This window comes from Pygocentrus nattereri, chromosome 2, assembly GCF_015220715.1.
Source record: "Pygocentrus nattereri isolate fPygNat1 chromosome 2, fPygNat1.pri, whole genome shotgun sequence".
In the NCBI taxonomy this organism is placed as follows: Eukaryota; Metazoa; Chordata; class Actinopteri; order Characiformes; family Serrasalmidae; genus Pygocentrus; species Pygocentrus nattereri.
The window spans coordinates 31283294-31309175 of NC_051212.1; the positions used below are offsets into that span (position 1 = coordinate 31283294).

At 37.5% G+C, this 25882-nt stretch overlaps 1 protein-coding gene across 3 annotated transcripts; it reads right to left on the reverse strand.

Annotated features, from left to right (window-relative positions):
• Positions 1-2028: 2028 nt before the first annotated feature.
• zdhhc21 (zinc finger DHHC-type palmitoyltransferase 21) lies at positions 2029-25865 on the reverse strand. 3 transcript variants are annotated; one of them, XM_017712608.2, is made up of 8 exons: positions 25521-25865; positions 24162-24394; positions 22309-22407; positions 17598-17709; positions 15103-15241; positions 13163-13279; positions 6260-6303; positions 5318-5447 (listed from the first exon to the last, which is right to left on the reverse strand). In XM_017712608.2, exons 2-8 carry the CDS (start codon positions 24313-24315, stop codon positions 5318-5320), a joined length of 795 nt encoding a protein of 264 aa, XP_017568097.1. In that variant the 5' UTR covers positions 24316-24394; positions 25521-25865. The 3 variants fall into 3 exon arrangements, with proteins under 3 accessions (XP_037391400.1, XP_017568097.1, XP_017568096.1); XM_017712607.2 differs by lacking the exon at positions 25521-25865 and adding an exon at positions 25096-25193; XM_037535503.1 differs by lacking the exon at positions 25521-25865 and having other exon boundaries at positions 2029-5447; positions 24162-24315.
• Between the last annotated feature and the right edge of the window lie 17 nt (positions 25866-25882).

Below are 25882 nucleotides of genomic sequence, written 5' to 3' on the forward strand. Positions count from 1 at the left end.
TATGGCAACTACGAGCCAATCATGCCGAAATGCTTGATCGTTCAGAGTGCTGACAGAAGTACCAACATTAATAATTAGAATTGGCTTGCATGTCAAACACAATTAATAAAATAAATATACTGACAATTAGAGATGGCACTGGTCCAATAACGAGTTGTTAGTATCAGGATCAGGCCAGCAGCAGCAGAAAACGCTAGTTTGGACATTAGAGGGAAAAAAAGAATGAACCTGATCTCACATTGTAACAAATCTTGACAGAAATGTCGTATAATTACTTTTAGCACAACATAAAGTGAGATAACACAATCTACATATACAGTACTGTGCGAAAGTCTTAGGCACCCAAGACACATTTTCAAAATCTATTTATTTGTTGTTGGATGTATTGTATTCTCGTGTGTTTGGTGTTTGATTCAGTGTTCAATTAGTCATGTCTGTCCCTCCTGCTCTCCGTTTTGGATGTTTGACCCTGGATTTGCCCTTAATAAACGTTGCTTACCTCAGCACATGCGTCCGCCTCCGTGCTCTCAACCGTTACAGTGTTGTATGTGGTTATTTGCTGAGAAAAGTGTTAATATTTGAATAAACAAAATGTATAGAATATTAATTAATAATTATATATATATATATATATATATATATATATATATATATATATATAAATAGAGATTGTATGGATGTTAGTGTGTTTAACCATTTTACCATTTTCAAACCTCTCCTCAAGGAAGCCCAGTATTATATGTAGTTAAATACATACATAAATTATTCAGTGCTTCATTAAATTGTATAATTGATAACATTAATTCTATTAAGTCTCTGTGGTGGCTGTGAAGGTATCAAGGAACCCAAGAAATGGACCCAAGAAATTATGGACCAAAGAAATTCTTGTCATTTTTATTGTCTTGTCACTTTTTATTGTTATGTTTATTTGAATTATGAATATGACTTTATTCTAATGTATATTGTGATAAACTCACTGCTGAGGTAAACTGTTCAAAAATTTGCTTAGATGCCTAAAACTTTCATGCAGTACTGTAGCCTAGTCAGAATCAGACGCTCTGGAGCAGAAATGGCTCATAGGGCAAATCTTTATAGAGTAAGTGGGTTTTCCAAAACTAATGAATGTAACCTTTTAAATTTTTAAAGAGAACCCTGAATGTACAGACAGGCTGTATACAAAATTCCTCTACATGCAGGTTACCATTTTTGGAGAATCTCTCTCATCCATTGAGCAAGGAACAGCAGGCGAAATGTCTAATTTAACTCAAATATGTCATTTAGACTTTCCAATTTCAGCAAGGCCATGAGAAACACGTTTCCAAAGAGTCTCCATGAAATGTAAAGGTTCTTTACCAATGAAAGATCTGTCTTAAAACCATCCAATTGCCAATAACCATTGAGCAAGCTTTATTGCCAAGAGTGCAAAAATATCTTGATTGAATCTGAAAGCAGAGGATGCTGGATTTATTTCTTCTTGCACTCATGCCTGGGCGAATTCACCACTGACCAGAATAAGGCCATTGGCCAGAACAGCAGATGCATTAGAAAAAAAAGCAAAACAGTGAGGCATCTTTCATGACTGCAAAGTGATGGTGAAAACAGAATGTGAGAGAGGACAGAGAAAGAGAAAAGATGAGGCAGCTGTCCACACAGGTTCCCAGCGTAACACTGAGGGGAAGGTATAGAGAGGCTGAGCTGGGGTTGGACAGAGTGGAGCTTTATTTGTGCAAGCCTATGAAAATAACCTGCATGAGTGACTGACAGAAAAGATTCCGCCACAGATGGGCTTCTTTAAGGTCACGGGGAAACTCTTTATTAAAGAGAAATAAATGCAGAGAGGACCTTTGGACCTCCATTCTGTTGACAGTAAGGTCCACGAGGGCTGCTTCTCAGAGACAACAAAACTCAGACGACAGCCGTTAGAATTACTGCTAATGAGGACTTGTGAACAATAAGAATACGATAAAGACAAGGAGAGGCAAGCTGTGCACATATATACATAAAAAGGAAAGCACACACAAACAAATATGCCTGGAGTTTGCAAAACACCATTTATTAAAAAATGCCCTAATAAATAACAATTCATGTATTATATACTGTGTAGTCCTGTAATCACAAAATAAAGGCAAACATTTTGATTCACACCACATGAAAAGAATCAACACAAAACAACCAAAAGCAAAATACCCCAAGAATTATGATGATTATGTAGTGTTAGACCTGAATAAAGACCTTACAATAGTGCAGAGAGAGGGTAAATTAAGTAGTTTCCACTGTTAATGACAGCAGACGTAAACCAAATAGCTACCTGCGCATATCTGCTAATTCTCGTGATAAGTATATGTCAGCATGTGTACAGTAGTATATAACACAGTGAAGAAAATTCTAGCAGGTCTTATTGCTTTACAGTGATAATACAAGTTTACGCCTACATCTTTTACTAAATGTATGCACTTCTGAGCACATTTACACTGAGCTAAAGTGTTTTCCCATGAATGGTGTACATATTTCACATAATGTAATATCAGTGTAATATAATATTACAGTCATGCTATAATTAATGTCACATCACATATGTGCAGTACGTTACAGTGCCATGTACATTCAGCATCTACTAAATAAGCTAAACGATCACATCGCTATTCATTTTAGTTCATCGCCCAACTCTTCTGTTGGTACGACAACAATAATGCTCAAAAACTGCCAAGGTAAAGAATTCCAGGGCAATACACCTAGCAGCCAACATCAAACTCGTAGCCTTTGAATGGTCTAACGGTTAGAAAGAGAAACGTAATATTGCTAAAAGATAACTTCCTACAATCACAGGTAAAAACCCAGTATTTCAGTATATTACCGTGTATTGTCTTCATATAGCCCCTTTGCTTAAAAATCACATTAAAATAACAAACAGTTTTAACCTGATTCAAAAACATAAAGTAGTAAGGCGAGTGCTTCATAGCAAGAGTGTTATAGGTGTAGTTTTGCAGAAGGTAAAATAAATTTCATGTAAAATTATCAGTCCTTAGGATGTTTTTGGAAATTGATTTGCTATTAACATGACATTTTTCATATTTCTTACAGTAGGCTGGGTAAATAGGTAACATAAGCAATCAACATCTTTGACTGGTTTGTTCTGAAACAATGTAATTACTCATCCAGACAGTGATTTTATCCCCAATAAATACTTCTCTCTTAAAATAAACAGTTAAAAATCACAACTGAAACTTCAAAAAAATGAAGTCAACAATTGTTAGAAAACATTATTAATCAACACTTAAAAAAGCCTTACTTAACCCTTACTGCCTAAACAAAGCCATGAACAGCTCCATTCTAGTGTGCATATACGAAAGCAGGTTTAAACAAAAACGCCTTGTCACCACAGTAGGTACACTAAATAAATATGACACAAACATGCCTAAAATTAGGGCTGAAGGATGCACTATGAGCACAACCAGAAGACTTAATCTTGCACACTGTGGTATAAGAACATGCTTTCCTTAACCTGTAAGTGTACTACAATTTTAAGTTGTAATACTACAATTTAAATTTTCTGAGACACCTGAAAGTGTCATTAAAATTTTCTTTAAAAGCAAGTGAAGCTAATAACATTAAAACGTTTTACCAAATGATCAAATAGTTTTTTTTCAAACTGTCCACCCCAAAAAGCCATTCATAATAAACTGATTCAAAAATGGCAAATCGAACTGAAATATATGACTGATCGTGATGAGGCACTTCAAAAAATTACTAAAAGTTTGACTTGGCGCATACAAGAGCTACGGACCAATAAAAGAACCAAGTCCCCTGGTCCCTGGAGTACTGCTGTAGGTTAAAACCCACTATTTATAACTCTGAAGACTGAGTATAATGTTCTGAAGAGCATTCCCTTCTTAATATGTCACACTCTTAAAAATAAAGGTGTCAGAAAGGGTTAGGTAATGCCACAGAACAACCACTTTTGGTTCCCTACAGAACCTTTTAATGGAAGGATCCTGAGAGAACTATTTTTAAATGAGATGTGTGTGAAAACGGCTTTTTAAAGTTTAAAAAAGCTCCACATATTGTAAAGGTTTTAAGAAAACCCTTCTTTACGTTATGGGGTTCTTCAACCCTTTAAAAGGTTGTTCACACTCACAGATCTCTCTTTTTTTTTAATATATGTTTTTTAGGGAACTAATAGTAGTTCCTCTATGGCACTTTCTAAAAGCGTACATGCAACTATAATATAGTCAATAACATTAAGTGAGTGGTATATTAAAAAGTACTCAAAGGCCAATTGTACATTTAGACATTTGATCAGACATTTGGCAATTAGAATTAAGAGATCCCATATATAAAAAAATAGAGACAAAAGCACAGATAACTATGTATAAACTTCTGTTTTTTTTTTGGATAAATAAATCAATGGCAAAACTGTTCTTCACTTATTTTTGATATCTTGAAAAAGTCAAGAAATTAGCATAATGGCTTTAAAAGTGATATATGATTTAATTAATATGAACTAATCAATTTGGCAGAATACACATAAGTCAGAGCAGAAATGCAACTTAAGCTCAAAGTCTCTGACATATGCCAAAAGGCACAAATAAAAAAGTGAAAAATAAGTTTTTGACAAACGTGATCGTACGGAATGCATCTTAATGGGGCAAAGTGCTGCCAGCGGATTCAAGTTGAGGATTTAGCACAGGATATGTCTGCCTGTGTGTGTGTGTGTGTGTGTGTGTGTGTGCGTGTGTGCGTTTTGTGTGCCGAGTTAGTGTTCAGGCTGTCTGGCACTGTCCTTAGCTTTTGCCAGAGGTCATGGCTCACCTCTAGAGCCATCAGCCACCAGCCTCACTAAGCCATAGATAAAAACTCCCAGAGCCCACTGTTCCCTGCCAGTCACTCACACAAACCCAAACCAGGAGGAGGGGGCGGGGCCCCGTTCAAACTAATGAGCATTACCCTGGAAACAACAAACCCTTTAATTCAATCGTACCCCTGACGGTCCGTACATAGTGAATACAAACCATGACATTCGGTGGCCATTTATAAAGCTTTCAATATAAAACAAACAAACAAACAAACAAACAAACAAACGATACGTACTTCTTCCACATTGAAAAGTAGGCTCCAATAATTCCATGAGACGTGAGATGTGACCAGCCTTAAACCTTGGACTAGGTCCAATATATGTGGCTGAGTTCACTAACAGAGCAAAACCTGAAGACGTTTGGAGTTTTTATACCTCAGAAACATCAGGCCACAGTGAAGAGACTGAGTGGAGTAGAGGAGAGAGGAGTGTAAAGGACGTGTGTCCCAGTGTTCATCCATCTGGCTACACGTGAGAGTTAGAGGCATAGTCCAAGTGCAGCGGCCGTCTGCTTCTGAATGGCAGGAACCACAGGACCTTCCAGCGAGTGCCAAACACCTCAGCCAGAGACTGCTGCCAGGAGCGCCGTGCGCCGCTAAGAGCAGGGCATAAATGAAGCAGCACTTCAGTACTGATCAATGTCTTAAATGTGGAGCATTGTGCAAGAGTTTAAGGCACCTACAGAAATTGTTTACAACCAACAGTAAGTGGTTTTCTCTGTAAAACACTGTATAAATTAAATGCCACTTTTGTGTTTAACAAAAATATAAATTGCTATGGTTTTGCTCGTATTTGTGAGCAACTATGTATGTTACACTTTGCCACTCCAAAACATGTCTGCCTAAACATGAGCATGTTGCAAGGGGGAATTGTTAAGGACATGATTTAGAAAGCATCAGTACTATCATCCATCACCTAAGCCTCCAGCTCCAGCCCTACCTTAGTTCTGGCCAAAGTTCTTTTTTTCCCATTTGGGCATGTTTTTCTTTTTACCCATGGATAACTAGCTATCAGTTCATTAAGTATTGTGGATGGGGGTGTAAAAATGCATCGGCATTGTGATGCATCAGTCTAAAGGAGGTGATTGCATTATTAGAAATGATTAGATTTCATTAGAATGATGTTTAATAAAAGTATACTCGTTTTTGACCAAAAAAAAATTCTTGGCTATTTTCAAGCATGAACTGCTTTGTTTTAGTTGGCCTTCTTCCACCACTGTTTAAATAACTCCTCCAGTGACATATGTATTGATTTTTTTTAAAGTATTTCTGCATCGTATCAAAATAATCAAATCATTTCATGATGTAAGGGCTGTTTCTTTAGGAACTGGAGTCAAATTTGAGGTTAGAAAATTACAGTTATCTATCAAAAAATATCACCTGGTAAAAGTTTAAAAAGAACACTTACATCCCATCTGAGGAGTGGGACATTTTCTCTATAGTGGTTGTGTCCTGTTAGAGCAAACAGAAAAAACAGAAAGAAGATGGATATGAACGTTAAACAACCAAAACAACTTGTCACACACATGAAAGACGGCAGACATACTGGATCTCTGATTTATAGCACTTTTGATGACTGCAGACGTGGGCCTGCGTACTACACCCCTTCCTCATCGTTCCCACGCTGAGAACGAAAGACACTACAGCATGCGCCGAGACAAAAGAGAGACAGTGAAGCTGTCAGCACAGAGAACCCCTCGGTGCCCTCTTCACCTTGCCAAGTTGGCACAGGGGCAAGAGGGCATCTGCATGTGGACAATAGGCCTGCATGCGTCGGCCTACTAAAATCCCCCCTGCATGCCAGGTGAGGGGGTGAGGCAAGCTGAACAAGAGACAAAGAAGAAACACTGCAGCTGAGTATGTAAATGAGGAAGGGTTAGCTCTACCATCAAGGAACCTATTTGCAGAAGAGTGAGAGTGAAGGGGTGAAGTGTGACTGAAAGCTATTTACAGATACAAAAACACTCATTAGTATACAGTCCAGGATCCATGTACACAGCTAATCAAAAATATGCATTTTAACCCCAAAAACCGCTACAGGCATCAGCTGTCCGGCCTGATTTCAAACCTTAAACATGAAGCTAGTAAACGTAAACCTGGTCCAAATCTAAGCTGACAATGTCAATTATAAGTAAACACTATTGTTTGGATCGTATGCTTTACCAAATGCAGGACACACCCTGGACAGGTCGCCAGCCCATCACAGGGCAATTTATTTAGAATAAAACTAGTTCATCATCATCTCAAGTGTGTATAAATCCATGCATATGTTGGGCATACCTAGAGTTGTATGCAAAAGTTTGAACAACTCCTATCAAATTACATGTTTTGCACTTAAATATGGCATTTCTGCAAATCCTAGTGCATAAGTTCTATTTATTTGCCAAGTTTGACTTATTGGGGGAAAAAAACTGCATATTACATGTTTTTTATGGGTGACATTTCAACTTTTTTTTAATATTTGAAATTCAGCAAATAAACAGTAACAGTACATTAGAATGTACGGAAGTGTGTCCTCTGTAGAGTGTTTACTTATTTTCACAATAAACCAATAAAACAAGTTGTTCGACCAGGGCACCTGAACTTTTGCATATGTCTGTATCTACGTGTTTAATAGTAGTTAATTAATCCCACACTGTAAACCTTATTGTCGGAATGAATTAATAGACACAGTGAGTGATGAAACCTTAAAATATATCCAACAGTTGTACTAAACATACTGAGTATGTTCAACAATTTCTTTTTTCAACATTATCTTTTTTATGAGTTCATGAAATGGACACCTTTTAATTGAGCAAAGTCCTGCCTGCAGTCTTAAATGGAACTATCCATGATAAATTTAGGGAAACTTTAATGATATAAGTTTAACAGCTCACTTCATACTGGTAGACAGAAAGGCAGCTAGACGTTGGAGTGCCCCGCATTCTCTGTGGTTTATTGGTTTCTGTTAATTAGCTCTTAAGTTATCTTTTGGGTTATAACATGTTATCTACATGCTAAATGTTAGGTTTGGATGCATTTTATTGGTATTTATTATATTAATCATGACAAGTGTTTTGTGTTGCAGTCTACCAACTCAGCCTGTATTACAAGTTTGAAAAGAAACTGGTTATGACTTGACTGGTTAGTTTCTGATACTGGCAGAACAGGTAGTTCTTGTAATTTAGTAGCCAACCGTTTGTTATTTACAGAGCATTGCAACGGTAATGGGTTCAAAACCAAAACTGATGCTTTGAGAGAACAGTTGTATGTTCATTCATTGACTTTTGAGTTAGTTGTACACAGTTAAGTCAAGACAAACTATTTAAGTAGTCAATCATGTAATACTGATTTGTAATTAGTTTAATTCTTCACTTACACTGACAACTACAACGAGTGGCAGGAATAAGTATTTCTAGCTGCATTAACTGAAAATATTGGTCATCTTTTTCAACAACCAAAAATTTATGCAATTAAAATGTATTTGTATAACATAACATAAGCCTGTAATTTCTAAAAACTCCAAAATATTAAAACCAATGGACAGTCTTAAGTTTGACTAACTTATGCAGATTTACAATGCACAAAGTGCGAGCTTAAAGTAATGAGCTAGTAAGCAGTGTTATTAGCTTTGTTGCCTGTGGCTTTCAAAAAACCCAAAACAGCCATAATATCTTATGATTGGTGCACCCCTAGTTGATCAGGTTATTGTCAATGCACTGTTTGCCTTAAAACTGTACTTCACAATGCTATGACTCATGCAATCATCCCAGCAGACTGCAAAATAGGAAGCTATGAGGCCGTGTGAGCTCTGCTTTTTCACTGGAAAAAGTACTTGTCGCACCCTTAAATGATGGCAGCAGAATTGAAGAAGGAATGATACTTAGATTAGCTGATATTCAAATAACAGTCAAAAGATTAATAATATTTATTGTTAGTTGCATCCCCATCTAGGTCAAGTCCCTAATATTACAGAATGCCAGCCAAGCGTAACTGAGGCAGAAGGCACAGTGTTGACTTCAGTATGAAGGTGTGAGGAGAGCATCTTATCAGGGATCAGTGGTTAACTGTAGCAATACTCAAGAGAGCAACAGAAACACAAGCTACAGGCTAACTATCCTGCCAGCCACTAAATCCCATAATACTCCACATTAGTGGACAGTAGGACCAGAGAGTGGATTGTGTATGTGCATGTTTTCTTTTCATGGGGAAGAAGAGGCTTCAAAGGTTGTGGAGGGTTACATCTGATAAGGCAGCTTATGTTGATCAGCTAACGACAACAGCAGCTAGGAAAACACATACTAGGCCAGGGAATCCAATCAAGGAGAGGACAGGTCAGTTGCTGCCAAGAGATGTACTCAGGGACATCCGGGGAGACAGTAAACAATTTCACACGTTAATGTGATAATAACTGTGCTAAACGGCTACTTCTCCTGGAAGTCTTACTGCATCTCATCAGCAGGTTTCTTCCTTAATCCATCTTGGCCACAGACATGTATGCTCTGTGAAGCATGTAATGTGGGTGGCTAGATAGGGTGGTGTCTTGAGGATAGCTCAGCCTCTGCTGTTCAAAGGGGAAAATATAATGTAATAGAAAAGCAAATTCAGTGCTGAGTGCTGAAAATAGGGGTGGGCAATATGACAATATTTCTCATTACCACAATACATTTTGTTATAGTAGGTCACAAACTGCCATTCTGTGAATACTGTATATATTGTCAGTACTTAAAGAACACTGACCACCTGCATTTATTACAAACGGAGCTTAATTAGTCCTGTTTAAATTAGGACCTGTTTTAGATTAAGGGCAGTGTAATATGTGAAATGTTAAATAAAATTAATTGTGTTCACAGTTTTTGATAGCATTTTTAAAAAGTGGCATAACTGGCTCCTTTTTGTTTGTTTCAACTTATTAAACCTCAGAAAAACTAATGGTGGCACTTTATTTTACGTGGTCATATGTTAAACATAAGTGTTGGGATTAGGTTTTGGGTTTAGGTTAAGATTAAGATTAAGGTTAGGATTAGGACCAGGGTTAGGGTAAGGCATTGGGTAAGGTTAGGTTTTTCCATAATGGAAGTAACATATTAACGACACATCTACTTAATGTACGTAATGTATCACTTATCACATCACATTTACCTCAATGCATTCAGATGCTTCATCACTGCTATGTCACTGATATATTATTGATGTGTTACTGATGTGATAATCTGTTAAGAGTTTATTAATAATCTCCAAAGGATCACTAAATGAAGTGTTACCAAACTAGCATATCTTGCGCATTGTGTATCATCATGTAGTATCAAAATATTCTTTGCGTCGCCAAACCGAAGTTAAAAAGCATTCCATATACTTAGCTTATACTAAGCTATACTTAGCTTCTCTTACATGTTCCAGTACACAGCCCAATAGAATTTAGTCTGAAGAGAGGCTATGTAAAATGGTGCAAGCTGGAGAGAGCGCACTGGAGAGAGAGAGGAACATTTCCACAACAACAGGTGGAGCTACAGGTTGAAGTGGACATGACGGGGCAATGGAAAATTAGATTATGGTAAAGAGTGCTCTCATTTTCTGGGTTGTGGTCATTTTGTGAATTTAACTAGGTCACACCTAATCCTCTTTTCTCACATGAAGACATCAATTAAAGGATAAGAGTCAAAAGTGATTATCCTACTGCCCCCCATCAGCAACAATGTCAGCACTATCAGCAGAAAAAACAGAGAGAGAAGAGGACAAGAGAAGGATGATGGTCTTTTTTTTTAATAAAAGAACTCATTTATTTCAGAGGGTCAGAATTTGCTCAGAGAAAGTTCCACCTAATTGCTACTCTATGAAATCATAAAAGGACACTCCTTTAACCTGTAATTGGTCAGTCTTTAAGGGAGAATTCCAACAATTTCAAACTTTTTGCATGATTAAATGGTTAAGATGTAAACAAAATTATTCAAAGTGGTGTGATTTAAAATGCTCCATTCCAGAGAAATTTACCATGTAAGAACTGTTTACAGTGCTTGTGATAGGAACCAGATGTTAAACATTTATGGCTCTAAAATTGGATGAAATGACAACAAATACAATGCCCAAGTGCCTGAGACAGGTTTGAGAAGTTTTGGACTAAAAGTTACTTTTAAAATACATTGATAGTGGAGTGGTACATGCAAGGCAATGTAAGGCAAAATAGTCCCTAAAGAAAATGTAGTATGTTTTTTTTTCTCTCTTCCAGATTTACCACTATTTTACCATCATCAACATTACAAATGAAAAACTGGAAGACGTGTAGGTTCACTGGTGATTTTGGATACTAACGTGAAGAAACAAATAAAGGAAAGATAAAAATAAAATAAAATAATTGCATTAAAGATATCATAAGACGTGGTTCCTATTACCACCACTGTCAAAAAATCTGAGTCATTATGTTTGAGTCATTATGTTGTCACGATGGTTTTACCAGGGAACTGTGCCTGACCGTGTGCGCAGAGGGCGAAGGGCCAGCTTTATTTGCAGAGGTCATTAGAATGTGTGCAAGTCTGGCAGCTAGAGGCAGCAGAGCGGTGAGAGTATTTACCATATTGGCAGAACAAGCGATGAGGACACTGAGTCCAGTAACCTCTCACACCAGCCTAGCATAGCTTAAGAAGAAATCCAGACTACTATAAGTCAGTCTGTACTGCACTCTTAAAGTTGCACAGGAAGCAGTTGCATAAAAAAGTCTCTGATGTAATTACAACCTTACAAATGAAAGGTGATGTCTTGGCACCAAATAAATGTATCATGCAATGACGGGTGTAGGAAGAATCTGGCAACTACAAAATATTTCTATAAACGATTCATCTATTAAAGTCCTACAGAACACAGTGTAAAATATTGCTTAAGTTTGTGTGATACTAAAGTTGAGTGGTATAATAAATGTCCAGCAATGTGTGGGGGGCGAAAATGTAATAAAAAAAATGTAATGTTTTAAAGGGCCCAAATCCTATATTCTTCATGCATGTCATTGCATTGTTTTCCCCAAGGTCCACTTATGACACTTGTGCAATGTGTCAAAACGTTAAATCATTTTTACCTGACCATTTTTCATCTTCTCTCTATCCCTTCAGAATAAAAATATATTTATTAAGTATAAGTTTTTATATTATTATAAATGTATTAATATATATATAATTTATTTTATTTTATTTTTTCCACGTCAGTCTTGTATATAGAGAACATGCCGCTTAAATGCACACTACCCAAAAAAAAGGATTGCCCGTTTTACATTTAGAGAGGAGAATGTTGGCAAAATACATCAACCAACCATATATCAGTCACTGGAAAATTATTCATACAGAATATTTTGTACATGTATAAGATTTAGGTCCCATAGGGTTTTACTCAATTAATCAAACAAATCAAAATAACAAACTATTTCACCCGTAATGCTTCCTATAGTGCAAGGGTGCCCAACCCTGGTTCTTGTGATTAACCACCCTGGACAGTGTAGTTTAATATTCAGCTGCACCTGATGACCTCAGTTAACTGGATGAGTCGTATTAGACCAGGGCTGGAACTGCACTCTGTGGAGGAGCAGATCACCAAGAGCAGGCTTAGGCACCCCTGTTATACAGCATTACAATCCACTGGAATAACTGCATTACTAACATTACTGAGTGCTTTTGTTTTTAGCTATAGCTGTGGCTTTTGGAGATTTGGAGACCTCTCCGGTGGAAATGTGTAACTGCGCAACATTCATTAGAAAATGTTAAAACGTTGGCTGTAGGCTTCTTATACTTCTTTCAATTTCAGCAAAAAAGCTCTTAATGTTTCATTAAAGGAGCAATTTGGAAGATTTGGACTAAAACATTCCAATATTAATGTAAAATTATCAACAGAATGTGAAGAAATAAGAAAGAATGTGTTGCAGAGATGTCTACGGAACGTAGCATGCCAACCAGTTAGCTCTTCATTTAGACTGGTAAGTAAACATGTGGAGGAGTGAAAAGAGCAGAGTAGGAACTGTGTGGAGTATGAATTTGACAGGTTGCATCATCTTACATATTTTTCCTTTAAGTAAACAACACATCCCGTAATTGGCATCGCCAACGACTGACAGTGTTGATGAATCGGCCCTCCACTGTATTAATCTAAGACAGCTTTAAACCGAAAGCCACCCGTATCGAGGGTGAGCTCTTCAGTACCTTATAATTAAAATTTTCTTTAAAAAGAATCTGTATTGCTGTGTCACTGGCAGGGAGATGTGTGGGTAAAAAAAGAGAATGAATAATGGTAAAAGAGCAAATTGTGAGTGAAAAAGAGTGAGAGAGAGAGAGCAAGCGAGATTAGAGGGACTCACAGCGAGGATTCCTGTGATCTGTGAGTAGAAAAGACTGCTCATGCCTCCGAACATAATCAACCCCATAAAGCAGGACACGCGCAACAGCGCTAACTCATGATGCACCGCAAACAGCTCCTAAAACACAAAGGAAGACAGGAGAGTGTATCAGTACACACAACATATCACATGCATGCAACTGTTTCCCACAACCCCATGCCTGGTCTTTGTTCCAGCGTGCTAACCCCCTCCCCAACACACACACAAATGAGATTTCCACAGGGCTCATTAGGGGGGACTGTTGTTTTTAGCACTGATTCCATGCTCCATGTTCATTTGCCTGGCTTCAGGCTCTCTTCATGCCTATATCACTCCAAGCACACATCCCAATTCAGCATATTCTGCCCAACACTGAAAAGTCAAGCTTTTTTGGAGATAACGTCCCTATCTCTCCTGCACAGGCGCTTCTGTGTATATTCACCCCTCCCCTTGCTTCTCAGCTGGGTTCGTTTACTTACACACAATGTGGCATAAACAAACAAAAACAGGAAATGAGATACTATGGGCTTTATTTGCAGGCTGGCAGCTACTGCCAAGAAGATGGCTCAGCTGGTTCAGCTGTTATTGTAGAGCCATTGATTAGTCTGGGCGAGCGAAAATGAATGAACTGCTAATGGAGAACAGACATGACCATTAGTCTATTCCAGATGGTTTAATTTCAGTCTTAAATATTTCCTTATAATATATAAATATATATACACACACATTACTATTACAGTAAGAATATGTGCATCTTTTCTTCTACAGCTGCTCAGGCTGCTCACTGGGTCTGACACACCCAAGCATATTAATGAGGCATACCGAACCTCACCTGCTGTCACTGCCATTGACTGACCAACTATATCAGATCATCATGAAAACTCTCCAGGCAATTTTTGGCATAATTACCCATCTGACTGATCAGCAATGAATTGCAACAGTACACAAATCCTAAAGCTGTAAGTATACTTCAAATGATGAAATAACTCAGTGAAAATGGAACTATTACTGCTGTTGTGTGTGTATACTTAAAGAAATTCTGTATACATCTCGCTAGAGGTCCACAACATGCAGTGACACAGGCAATCATGTGACACCATGGGTACTAATCACAGTCAGGGGAAGGTCTCAGAACAAGTAATCCGGTTCTTGAATGCTGGTGAAAGGAACCACACATTTGAACCCTATAATGCCTCTAAAAGCTACAGCAGAGAAAACTATGACTTGAAATGGTTACAAATCCAATATCATTCCTGAGACACTGTTTTACAAATGTTCTGACATAATCTTTTGGCCTGAAACTGTTTTTAATTCATTGGCAGGGAGGTAGATGCTGAGAGATATATAGGATAACAGTACCCGAACAACCTTTTTTTGTTTTACCAATATCAGCATTAAATTTAAAATCAGAAAACACGTGGGTTCACACATTTAGACAATAAATAAAGGACTATATTTGCAATGCAGGCATTGCAATCCCTGTTTCCTATCACCACCACTGTAAAGAACATATGTTTCTCTACAATGTACGCAATGTACTATTTCACCATCAGAACACTTTATATAACTTAGTTTACATCTCAGCCACTGTTTTATTTTTTAGCATATACTTGTGATTTCTAATTGTTGGGAGACACTGTAAAGTTAGGAGGGCACTCCTTTCACATATAAAGTAACAAAAGATAGACAGCATTATTTATTAAAAAACTACTCATGGGGACACTGAGAAATGAGATTACACTGCAATCCTCAACTTATGATCCCAAAAGTCAAATCTTTCACACTGTACAACAGCTGGACAGTAAAGGGTCAAAAAGATTCAATTAAATCTTTGTAATTCAATTAAATAATGAAGCGTGTACTTTTAAAGAAGACACATAGATTATACTGCCTATACATGTGTACATGTAGTCTAGTCTTACCTGGTCCACTGAGACCAGAGGCTGGAAGTAGTAGTACTGGCAGAAATCCAGCACCAGAGTATAGAGACTCAGGACCTGAGTGTAAAAACACAACTGCAGAAAGAGCCAGTGGTTATCTTCCCCAACACAGTTATTAATCCTGAAAAAAGACAGACAGAGAAACTGGGTTACATCACGTCTTGATGCTGAAACTTATCTTAACATCAAAAGAATGAAAATAACAGAAAACACCCTGAAGCACTAATTGGCACACAATGATACTTCAATATCATAAAGAGGGGGATATACAGTAGGCAATAAATGGAGTGGGGGCAAAATTAGCCAGAGACGGATAAGCCAAGCCAAAGCTTAATTCAAATGGACGAAAAACGATATGGCCACTTTTTTTCCTTCCTCTCTCTCTCCGCCATTACAGGCGATGACAGCGAGTCACGATTTGCTGAGTCCAGACAGACTGAGGCCTTCTTCAGTCATACTGTACCACTCCGCTCCGGGCTAACGGTCACACACTCCTCTGGTCATCCGATATCTCCTCCCCCTCTATTTTACGTTTCTATAGAGGCCTTATTAACTTTACACAAACACATACTGTCCGGCAGCAACACAACCCTGTCTGGAGACTGGGGTCTTTTAAGGTTACAGGCTCAGTCTGGGGCAAAAGGTCAAACCTGTATGGGCATGTTTATCTGTATTCAGCTTTGGATGTTAATTCAGTCAGTCTTATTTATGACAGACAGAGGTTATGAACTGATGACTTAACATTAGGCCATGTTAGAAAATGTTTCTAAAGAACAGTGGTGGTGATATACAACCCCAATTCCAATGAAGTTGGGACATTGTGTAAAACATAAATAAAAACAGAATACGATGATTTGCAAATCCTTTTCAACCAATATTCAATTGAATACACTACAAAGACAAGATGTTTAATGTTCAAACAGATAAACTTTATTGTTTTTTGCAAATATTCACTCATTTTGAATTTGATGCCTGCAACACGTTACAAAGAAGTTGGGACAGGCGCATGTTTACCACTGTGTTACATCACCTTTCCTTTTAACAACACTTAATAAACATTTGGGAACTGAGGACACTAATTGTTGAAGCTTTGTAGGTGGAATTCTTTCCCATTCTTGCCTGAAGTACAACTTCAGTTGCTCAACAGTCCGGGGTCTCCGTTGTCATATTTTGCGCTTCATAATGCTCCACACATTTTCAATGAGACAGGTCTGGACTGCAGGCAGGCCAGTCTAGTACCCGCACTTCTTTACTACGAAGCCACACTGTTGTAACACGTGCAGAATGTGGCTTGGCATTGTCTTGCTGAAATAAGCAGGGACATCCCTGAAAAAGACGTTGTTTGGATGGCAGCATATGTTGCTCCAAAACCTGCATGTACCTTTCAGCATTAATGGTGCCTTCACAGATGTGCAAGTTACCCATGCCATGGGCACTAACACACCCCCACACCATCAGAGATGCTGGCTTTTGAACTTTGTGCTGATAACAATCCGGACAGTCCTTTTCCTCTTTGGCCCGGAGGACCTTTATACCAATTATGACACTCACCTGTTTCCAGTTAACCTGTTCACCTGTGGAATGTTCCAAACAGGTGTTTTTTGAGCATTCCTCAACTTTCCCAGTCTTTTGTTGCCCCTGTCCCAACTTCTTTGGAACGTGTTGCAGGCATCAAATTCAAAATGAGCGAATATTTGCAAAAAACTATAAAGTTTATACATTTGAACATTAAATATCTTGTCTTTGTAGTGTATTCGATTGAATATTGGTTGTGAAGGATTTGCAAATCATCATATTCTGTTTTTATTTGTTTTACACAACGTCCCCACTTCATTGGAATTGTGGTTGTACAATATGCTTGGGTTATGTAAGGATGCCTGGACCGCATGACTTCAGTTCCGAACCAAGAGGATCAGGTTGCTGGCATTAATAAATGCTGGAAAACACATAAAATTCACACTCCACTGCACTCGAGAGGTTACTTCGTTTTGTAAACATTTATGGCAACACCTGACTAATATCATTATCTAAGGTTCTTCATAATATCACTCTCTGAACAATAGCAATAATATTTACAAAAATATTCCCAGAAAAGGGGACAGAATATTGCTTTAGAGTGTCAATGTATAACATAGTGAGCAGCCAACCAAGACAGTCAAGCATTTACAGCACACACAATGAAAGACTATAGGATAGTGCTATAAACTTGCTTTGGCGATCAAAACAAATATTTCAAATATTTTCCAAATTCTTAACATGGCTTTACTTGAAATATGATACCTGTCATAGCAAAACACCATTTGAATACTCCAGCTACACCTTATATAGTGTGAACATTTCATGATGAATGAATGAACACAACTGATTAAAAAAAAAAATCATGATCATACATCATACAATCACCAAGGAACACAAGACTACACTGCTTGCAAAAGCAAGTAGTAACAATAAACACAGCTTAGTAGCTGCTGCCTTACCAGGGACAGTGATGGTCCATACGCCGGACGCAGTGGCCGCAGCGGCTGCAGTGATGTGACCTTTTGGGCCTCATCATGTTGCATTTATTGCACAGCTCCCAGTGTTCACGCTCTGCAACAAAGTATAGAGTAAAAAAATATTACAAGAATATCACAACCAGGCTGCACTGAGGAACTAGGGCTTTGGGAAATGGGAAATTGGATCCCAGACTTCATAAAATAGCCTATTCCAAAACGGGGCTCTGTCAGAGAAACCTAGTTAGTCTTACCTTTACAATTAGAGAAATTAGAAGAAAAACTCATCTCTCTATTTTTGACGGTTTTCAATTTTTGAAATAATTTGAAAATACATGTGGCCCTTTACATTATAGGTAAATTTCATGATGAATGGACTGAAAGAAATTACCTAAAAAGACTTGGAAAAAAAATCTGGTTCCATTGACTTACATTAAATGTAAGGTATGGTTTTTTTTTTCTTCTCCTATAAAGTTACCATTTTAGAGATACGAGGTTTTGATCCGACAATAGCGACATGTGAAAAAACCACTAAGAGCATAATTCTGGAAAGAATTCACTGCTAATCTACAATGATTATGAAGTCAGTATATTGTGTTCTACAGAGTTAGAAGCCAGAACAGATTCAGCTGAGAATAGAGGACATTAATCAGTTAAACGCCATATCTGTCCAAAACACCATTGAAGACACCTAATTTAAGTGCGCATGTACTGTGCAAAAGTCAGAGACCACAATTTATTGTATATCTACTCAAAACTATTAAGTATCAGTTATTCGTTGCTCAGGAGGTGTTGAGATTAGATATAAGATAATTTACTTGAATAAGTGGGTAAAAGTTTAAGGAAAGGCGAAAAACGCCGAGTTCCAAAAACTGATTAAAGGAAACAGATAAATGAAACTTCCAGCAAGACCTGGTAAACTGTCACTGTCAGATAGACACCACTTAAAACTTCCCGAGAGAAAATTAATTCATGGATAGCATAGTGGGTAACACCTCTGCCTTCTACGCTGTAGACTAGGGTTCAATCCCCACCTGGGTAAGCACCCTACGCTACACCAATAAGAGTCCTTGGGCAAGACTCCTAACACTGCCTTCGCCTACTTGTGTAAAATGATCAAATTGTAAGTCGCTCTGGATAAGAGTGTCAGCCAAATGCTCTAAATGTAAATGTAAAATTCACGCTTCACTCTTGATTCAGATAAAAAAAAAAAATCCACAGGTGCTTCTGTCCACTGTGAGAAGACAATTAAACGCTATAAGTCTGAAAGGTTGTGTAGCGGTCACGAAGCTGCTACTGAGAAAAGGAAATGAACAAAAAAAGAAGACAATTAAGCAAAGATGATGCTGCTGCTGTTCTCAGAACAAAGAACTGATCAACCCAGAGTCCAGACCTCAACATCACTAAAGTTGTCAGGAATTACTTGGCTTGTGAGAAAATCTAACTCGATTTTAACACTTAAAATTGTAGATGAGGAAAAACATCCCTGCAGATTTCTGTTTCTAAACAGGTTAAAAGCTGTAATAAAGGCAGAGGGTAAACACATAAAAATATGGAAACATTTGACATTACTTTTAGTTGCTGAAGCTTCTGTGTAATTTCCTGTTAATTATATGTTTTCTGTAGACACAGAAAAATCAATAACTTAAATGGTACTTAATGGATACTTAAGAAGTTTTATGTTGAATTAAACAACACCAACAGGCTATACTTAACATACCTACGTGTTCAAACATTACTATGAATATGCAGGCATGCTGGACAGGTGCAAGCTTTAAGTTGTACTTTAAATCCATGTTGTTTACAAAGAGAAGGATAATAACCACAGACACTGACCTAAGGATCTGGGCTGCTTATCTCTCTAGGAACTATGCGAGTCCTCCGTAGACAGAATATCTGATCCTATATTTCATAAGCAATACTTTCTTCTACAAGTCACATGTTCACAGGTTATATTTAAAAGACAAAAACAGGCCCAAAAAATTCTGACATCTTCTAACAACCCTAGTTTTATCACATAAATGAACACTAAGATTTTTAAAACCATGAACTTGTTGTAAAAAGAAACCATGCACTCATTTTCCTCCTTCATGATCTGTGGAACAAAGACATAGAAAGGAAAAGCAATCCATTCTAGGCCGTGTTAAATTGCAGCATTCATTTATATTTACCATGTTATTACCTATTTCCAGGTCCACTGGCACAGCTCATATGATCTTATGTGACCTTGTCAAGTCAGCCGACTCAAATCTTTCCAGGGTAGTTTCTAACACCATTACAGCAAGTGGATATGTGCTAATCTCACCCACATCCAGCTCTAAAAAAGCTGATCAGGATTAACTAGCTTAGTGCCAGGCAGGTAAGGTGATGAGCTCCTCTCTGATTATACCAAAGCTTTCAGAGAACTGCCATAACCCTCAAATCCACAGTCCTAAACGGATCTGGGAACCCATGATAGGGGTGAAAGCAGGGCAGCTGAAGACATGCTTAGGTAAAGGAGCCCTGGAAATTCTCTGACCACACTTTTAACTTATTATTTCTCTTTTTTCGCGACAAAAAGACAGAAAGTGTCCTGCATTAGTTCTTACATTAATTTACATGGAAAAATACATTACAGATCCAAACCTGGTTTCAAAACACTAACACAGTAACAAAAAACATCAATGGTCAGCTTGCTGGACAGGATATGGGCCTACTACTGAACTGTCAATGGAGATGCACCATTCAAATTCTACGTAGCCCAGGACCAGGCTTAATCATTGTCCTGGAAGCTGACCTAAGAGCTTTATTTAACACTAAAAATGATCGTAGTGACGCAACATCGTTTGCCGGTGAGCTGAAATCAGCACAGCACTGCCCTCTGCTGGTAGTTGTGTTGAACTTCAAAACATTGCAGGCAAAATTTGCTCCATTTCTGTTCATATTTTTGATATCCAGAACAAACTCATAACAAATAACAATCAAGCAGGGTTGTAAAAATACAGAAAAAGTAACTCGTACTCTGTCAAAAGCCCTCTTGTAAGTCGTAGCACACAGCTAAAAATATTACTTAAGAAAGCAAAGAAGTACTTTTAAACATACTAAAGCAGATACGTGCGTAATATGATGGTATTTTATTGTTATAGTGATCATTTTGATACTTCCAATACACAATATGCTTCTCTGAGCATATCATGGAAACTGTCAGCACTTAAACAACACTGACCAGTTCCAAGTTTTGTTACAAAGACAGGATACTTAGTCCTGCTTAACTCGTAATTCATCATTTTTGATAGCAGTCCTGAAATGTGACACAACAAGTGACACAACAAGCACATTTCCAAATATTAATATGTATGGTGAAAATATCTTTAAGTATTGAAATGTATTATGTGCTCCACGTCGCACACCTCTACTCATGTATTTAAAAAAGAAAATTAAATGTTTTAACACATAAATTAAAAGTATTATTTGTTCATTAGTGCACTAAGTGACAACTGATGGGTGGTACAGGTCTTCATAGAAAGGTAAATTAGCACGGTTGTGGGCAGTTTCATCTTACACACATGTGAATCTGGTTGGACGTTTTAATAAAAACAAAATAAGAAAATATGGGGAAAAAGAAAGATCTCCTGGCCTTTAAAACTGTAATTATTATTATAATTATTACTATTATTATTAAGAGTCAAAGTGGAAATGTAAGGAGAAAAAAGTATGTTTCTTCTACTTGACATATATTTGAGTAAAAGTACAAGCATTCAATTTCAATAATACTTGTACTTTAATACTCAAAAGTAAAAACTTTCCAAAGCAATGCTCAAGTATATTAGTGAAGTACAATTACTCAATTATTTCCCATCCTTGCAAACAAGGCATAAGCAACAAATATTAAGAGCATTTATGCAATTTGACAAAACACAAAATGATATCTACCCTTCTGTTTCTACAAGATAAATTAAGCTTATGTCTGAGTGCTGGATTCCACTGTATATAATGAAATTCAATAAATTAGTTAGGGTAAAAGCAGTATTAGCATTTATAGTATTATATGAATTTGCAGGTAGTTGGTGATTTGCTTGTGGTGTTTGCTTGTGAATTTCCTTTCATAGAAAGAAAAAAGTAAGCAAAATAAAAGGTGTAGTAAAGGTGGGTTGCCTAAATCTATATCAATACAAAATAAAAAAAATTTAAAAACTAGATTAAAAACATGAAACTAATACAGTTATTCACAGAACCTGCAGCTTAAGCTTTCAATCTTCATATAATTTCAGGAAGCACTCCAGAAGTATTATAGTCACTCTTTATCACATTTTAATAAGTAATCACTTCTAACTGGACTTTCCGCTTGAGTCATTTCAGCAGCACTGAATTACTACATTAACATTAATATATTCAATACTTAATATATTCAAGTACATTTCAATACTTAAAGATATTTTCACAATACATATTAATATTAATGTTATTATCTAACAATGTTGTACAAATTGAAAAGAAAAAAAAACAAAACAATCAGTTCTCCCCCACTGCCTTTATAAATGTAGCTTCTTCTAATACCTGTGCATGCAGTACAGACTTCTAATTGACTACACCGACAGTATTTTATGGTGATGTGATGCTGTTTATGCTGCTGAAGTAGTTATTTATGATCACTGCAGTTGTCTGTGAGTTTTGTTCTGTAAGACTTGAGATGGCTAAGTAAAACCGAATACATTACCTGCAAGAGGAATTTTGGGGTCTTGAGCAAGACGCCCAGGATCAGCTGTAGAAGCCCTTATCAATGCAGACACACACAAGAGTGATGCTAGGTAGTAACCTAAAAAGAGAGAAAGGGAGAGAGAGAGAAAGCAGTAAATTCTGACTTTAACCAGCTACCCTATAATTTACCAGTAGACACATACTACTCTCAAGAACAGAACGAAACGGCCTCATTTACAGCAGGTCATTCCATATGACTTGAACATATCTTGACAAGACCAATTCACAAAGAATTTTTATACTACATATTCTAAATCAAATGTCTCGCTGATTAGCCATATTGTACTCCAATTGTTACGCGGTGCCTTAAAGGCAAATTCATTCACAGCACCTGAGAGCCACATTCTTGTGCTGTTCAGTCTGTCGTATATTCCAAGGATGGTAGTCACTTCCAAGATTGACTTTTTCCTTGTTAAAGTTCAACACAAGTACCATGTTTGGAAGTCAGATGTACAACAGAACATTATTGGTCGTAGTTTTTTTTGTATGTCTTATTCTATGTCTTTTTGACGATGCATTAAAACTTGCCATAGTTATCTTGTATTTAAAGTGATCAAATTAAACACTGAAAACATCAAGCAACTTGTATTTCTCCTGTATTGCTCTCCTACATCTGTATATTTAAAGAGTTAGTCTGGGGAGGGGCTAATGATTAGCTCCATCTACTGTTTTACTCCACCTGAAACTTTTGAGGTGAATGACGGACAGATGCAAGCATTTACAGTTGTATAACATCTCCAGAAGAGGTTAAATCGTAGTGTTTCAATCCATTCTTAATAGAATCTGGGGTGCATTTACACCGAACATTTTAAATAGATAATCCATATGTGAGTGTTTACAGTGTAGTCCACATACTCAATGATCACGGCTGCACCAAAAATAGTAAACAACAATATTAAATAGTCAGAACAGTGGTGAAATGGTGCCAGAACAGTACACTATCACTAATACATTAATTAGTATAGTTTGTATATTACAGTGTTATGGATTAAATAAAAACCTCTCCTTAATTTAGTATGATTTGATTTACTTGCTTTAACTCTTCCGCTAAGTGCCAAGCCCTTCTTGAGTTGAACTGGGTGTGAAAGATCAGGTTAAACACCTCTGCATTGCTGCGGCCTGAGTTGCCCAGACTTCTTCAAATGCTGGTTAGGGTAAAGGTTTCACATTACACCTGTTTTCTCACTAGACAAACCAGTCTGATAACTCTGCACTGTTAAGATAAGCTCTCATTCAGCCTCCGTAGTGTCTTTGCACAAGCCGAAATGTCAAGGTATTTGTTAAAAATGTGAGCAAACCTAAACCACTAACGTAAATGCATTCACCCCTCAGCTTTCTCTGACTGTACCACACAAACGTATACGGGTCCTCTATCTGATTGTACACAAGTGTGTCACTGAGGTCAGTACGTAGGTGATGTTCTTAAGATTACTACTACAATACATGGCAGTATAACATTAGCCCCTTAACATCCTAGGCTTTTAATGTACTACGGCTTATCATTCAGTAACTACTGGGACTCCAACGCAAACGTGTTGAGCTATACTTCGGTTATAGAAGTGTGTAACAAAACTATGGCCTTTTAAGAGGTTGCCCAATGAAAATCCAATACAACAATTAAAGCAGACATTCTATAGTTAAACCACATTTTCATTTCAAATTCATTTTGCTGGTGTACAGAGCCAAAACAACAAAAACTATGTCACTGTCTGAAAACCAATTCTATACTACACTGTACTGTAAAGGTATAACTACAGTCTACAGGGAATACTGAGATCCAAATTCGAGGCTATATGCTCCAGCCCTACTTACAGACCACTAGTGCTCCTGGTATATGTCCTTCAGCATAGTGTGGCAGCAGCACCAGCTTAGGGATGAAAAGAGTGTTGTAGAGCCAGACAAACAGCACCATGCTGAGGCAGAACCAGCCCATGGGGTCCACCACAAAGTGCAGTCGCAGCTTCATCCTTCTGCATAACACAAGGTCCAGGGACAGTGCAAAAGGCTCCTAGCCAGGGGTTTGACTTCGGATCAATGGTGAGACACTGTAACACAGTTTAAATGGAACATATTGATTTCCAAGAAGCTGGGTATGAAAAATGCATCACCTAGGAATAGAAAGGCATTTAAGTGAGACCTAATGGTGGTTGAAGGCTTTTGAAACAGTAAAGGAAATTCTCCACAGGTTAGGTAATAGCAACTAGCCGAGGCTCATTTCAAAGGCTGTTCTTTTCTACTTCCACAGGGATAGAGTATAGAGCGTAGGACTCTATAGACAAATAATAAAAAAAACAGTAGGAGAAACCGTTAAAAGTGACGCCTCTCCCTTTTTCTAACGTTACAAATGAGCCAGAGCTGAAGCCACTGGTGAATATCAACGTACTAAAACCTATTTTGTTATAAATAAATGAATAGGACTTGTGACTCAGCCTGGTGATGACCGACACCTTCGGATAACCCTGCCTACATGAACTACATGAACATAACCTGTAGCACACTGTAATCACACGCGGAACATACAACTAAATGCAATAACCGCACACTACTCGTGTCTCTGCTAGCTGGGCGATGAGGAGCTGCTCTCGCTGCTGGCCCAGCCTTCAGCCTCTCCTCTTCTCATCTATATCCCACATAAACAAACCAGCGTGGAACAGATTCTAAAACAACAGCGCCTACAAATGTACTGCGAAATCCACTTTTTTAACCGCAGCAGTACAATTTTGAAATTAAAGGAGGCCACACTTACTGGTTGACAGTTTCTTGCTGGATTAGCTGACAGAAGTCTCTGATAATGTTTAGACTATTTCCTACACTCTGATTCTACGGTGGCCGCGACGGAGGAAAGGAAGCGATTCCCGTTTAAACTGTCACCCTCGTGCTTCCGCTTAGGAAATCCATAAAACATATTTTTAGAACATTTTTAATGCAGTTAATATATTCAAGTCTGTTATTACTTTTTACATAATAATAATAATAATAATAATAATAATAATAATAATAATCTTGATAAAATGTGTGAACTGTGGACTGTCATTAAAAATAACAATATATATATATATATATATATATATATATATATATATATATATATATATATATGCATACATACATACATACATATTCTCTTGTATCCAATTAACATTTTCACTAGAACAAAACGAGTAATGTTACCTAATGACAATGGCACTGCAGTTCACCAAGACTGAAGATGTGTGCTCTCAAAAGGCTGTATTTGGTTGATTTGACGCGAATCACGCGGTGACCCAACAAAAATATTCATTCAAAAGTATTTGTTTATCAGCGCGTGATGGTTGTGTGTTCCATGGCAACCGATCCTTCATCTGCATTTCCTGTAGCTATTGGATTCTGTCTGTTAGCTAGGTTTACTAAAAGCAAACCAATTAGGCCGTTATGGTCCAGAAACTTAGCTTACATCTTACGTATTTCTGGATATAAGCTCATTTTTAGCACAAATATCTGAACTAGCCTGTCTCAAGAAGCACAACATAGCGCTCTCAACCCAGAGACAGGCT

Coding starts and splice junctions, on each gene's coding strand:
- zdhhc21 (XM_037535503.1), bottom strand. CDS start 24,315: ATGAAGCTGCGACTGCACTTTGTGGTGGACCCCATGGGCTGGTTCTGC. Junction 17,710..22,308: donor CCCCAAAATTCCTCTTGCAG/GTAATGTATTCG, acceptor ACTTTGTTGCAG/AGCGTGAACACTGGGAGCTG. Junction 15,242..17,597: donor ATGGACCATCACTGTCCCTG/GTAAGGCAGCAG, acceptor GTCTTTTTTCAG/GATTAATAACTGTGTTGGGG.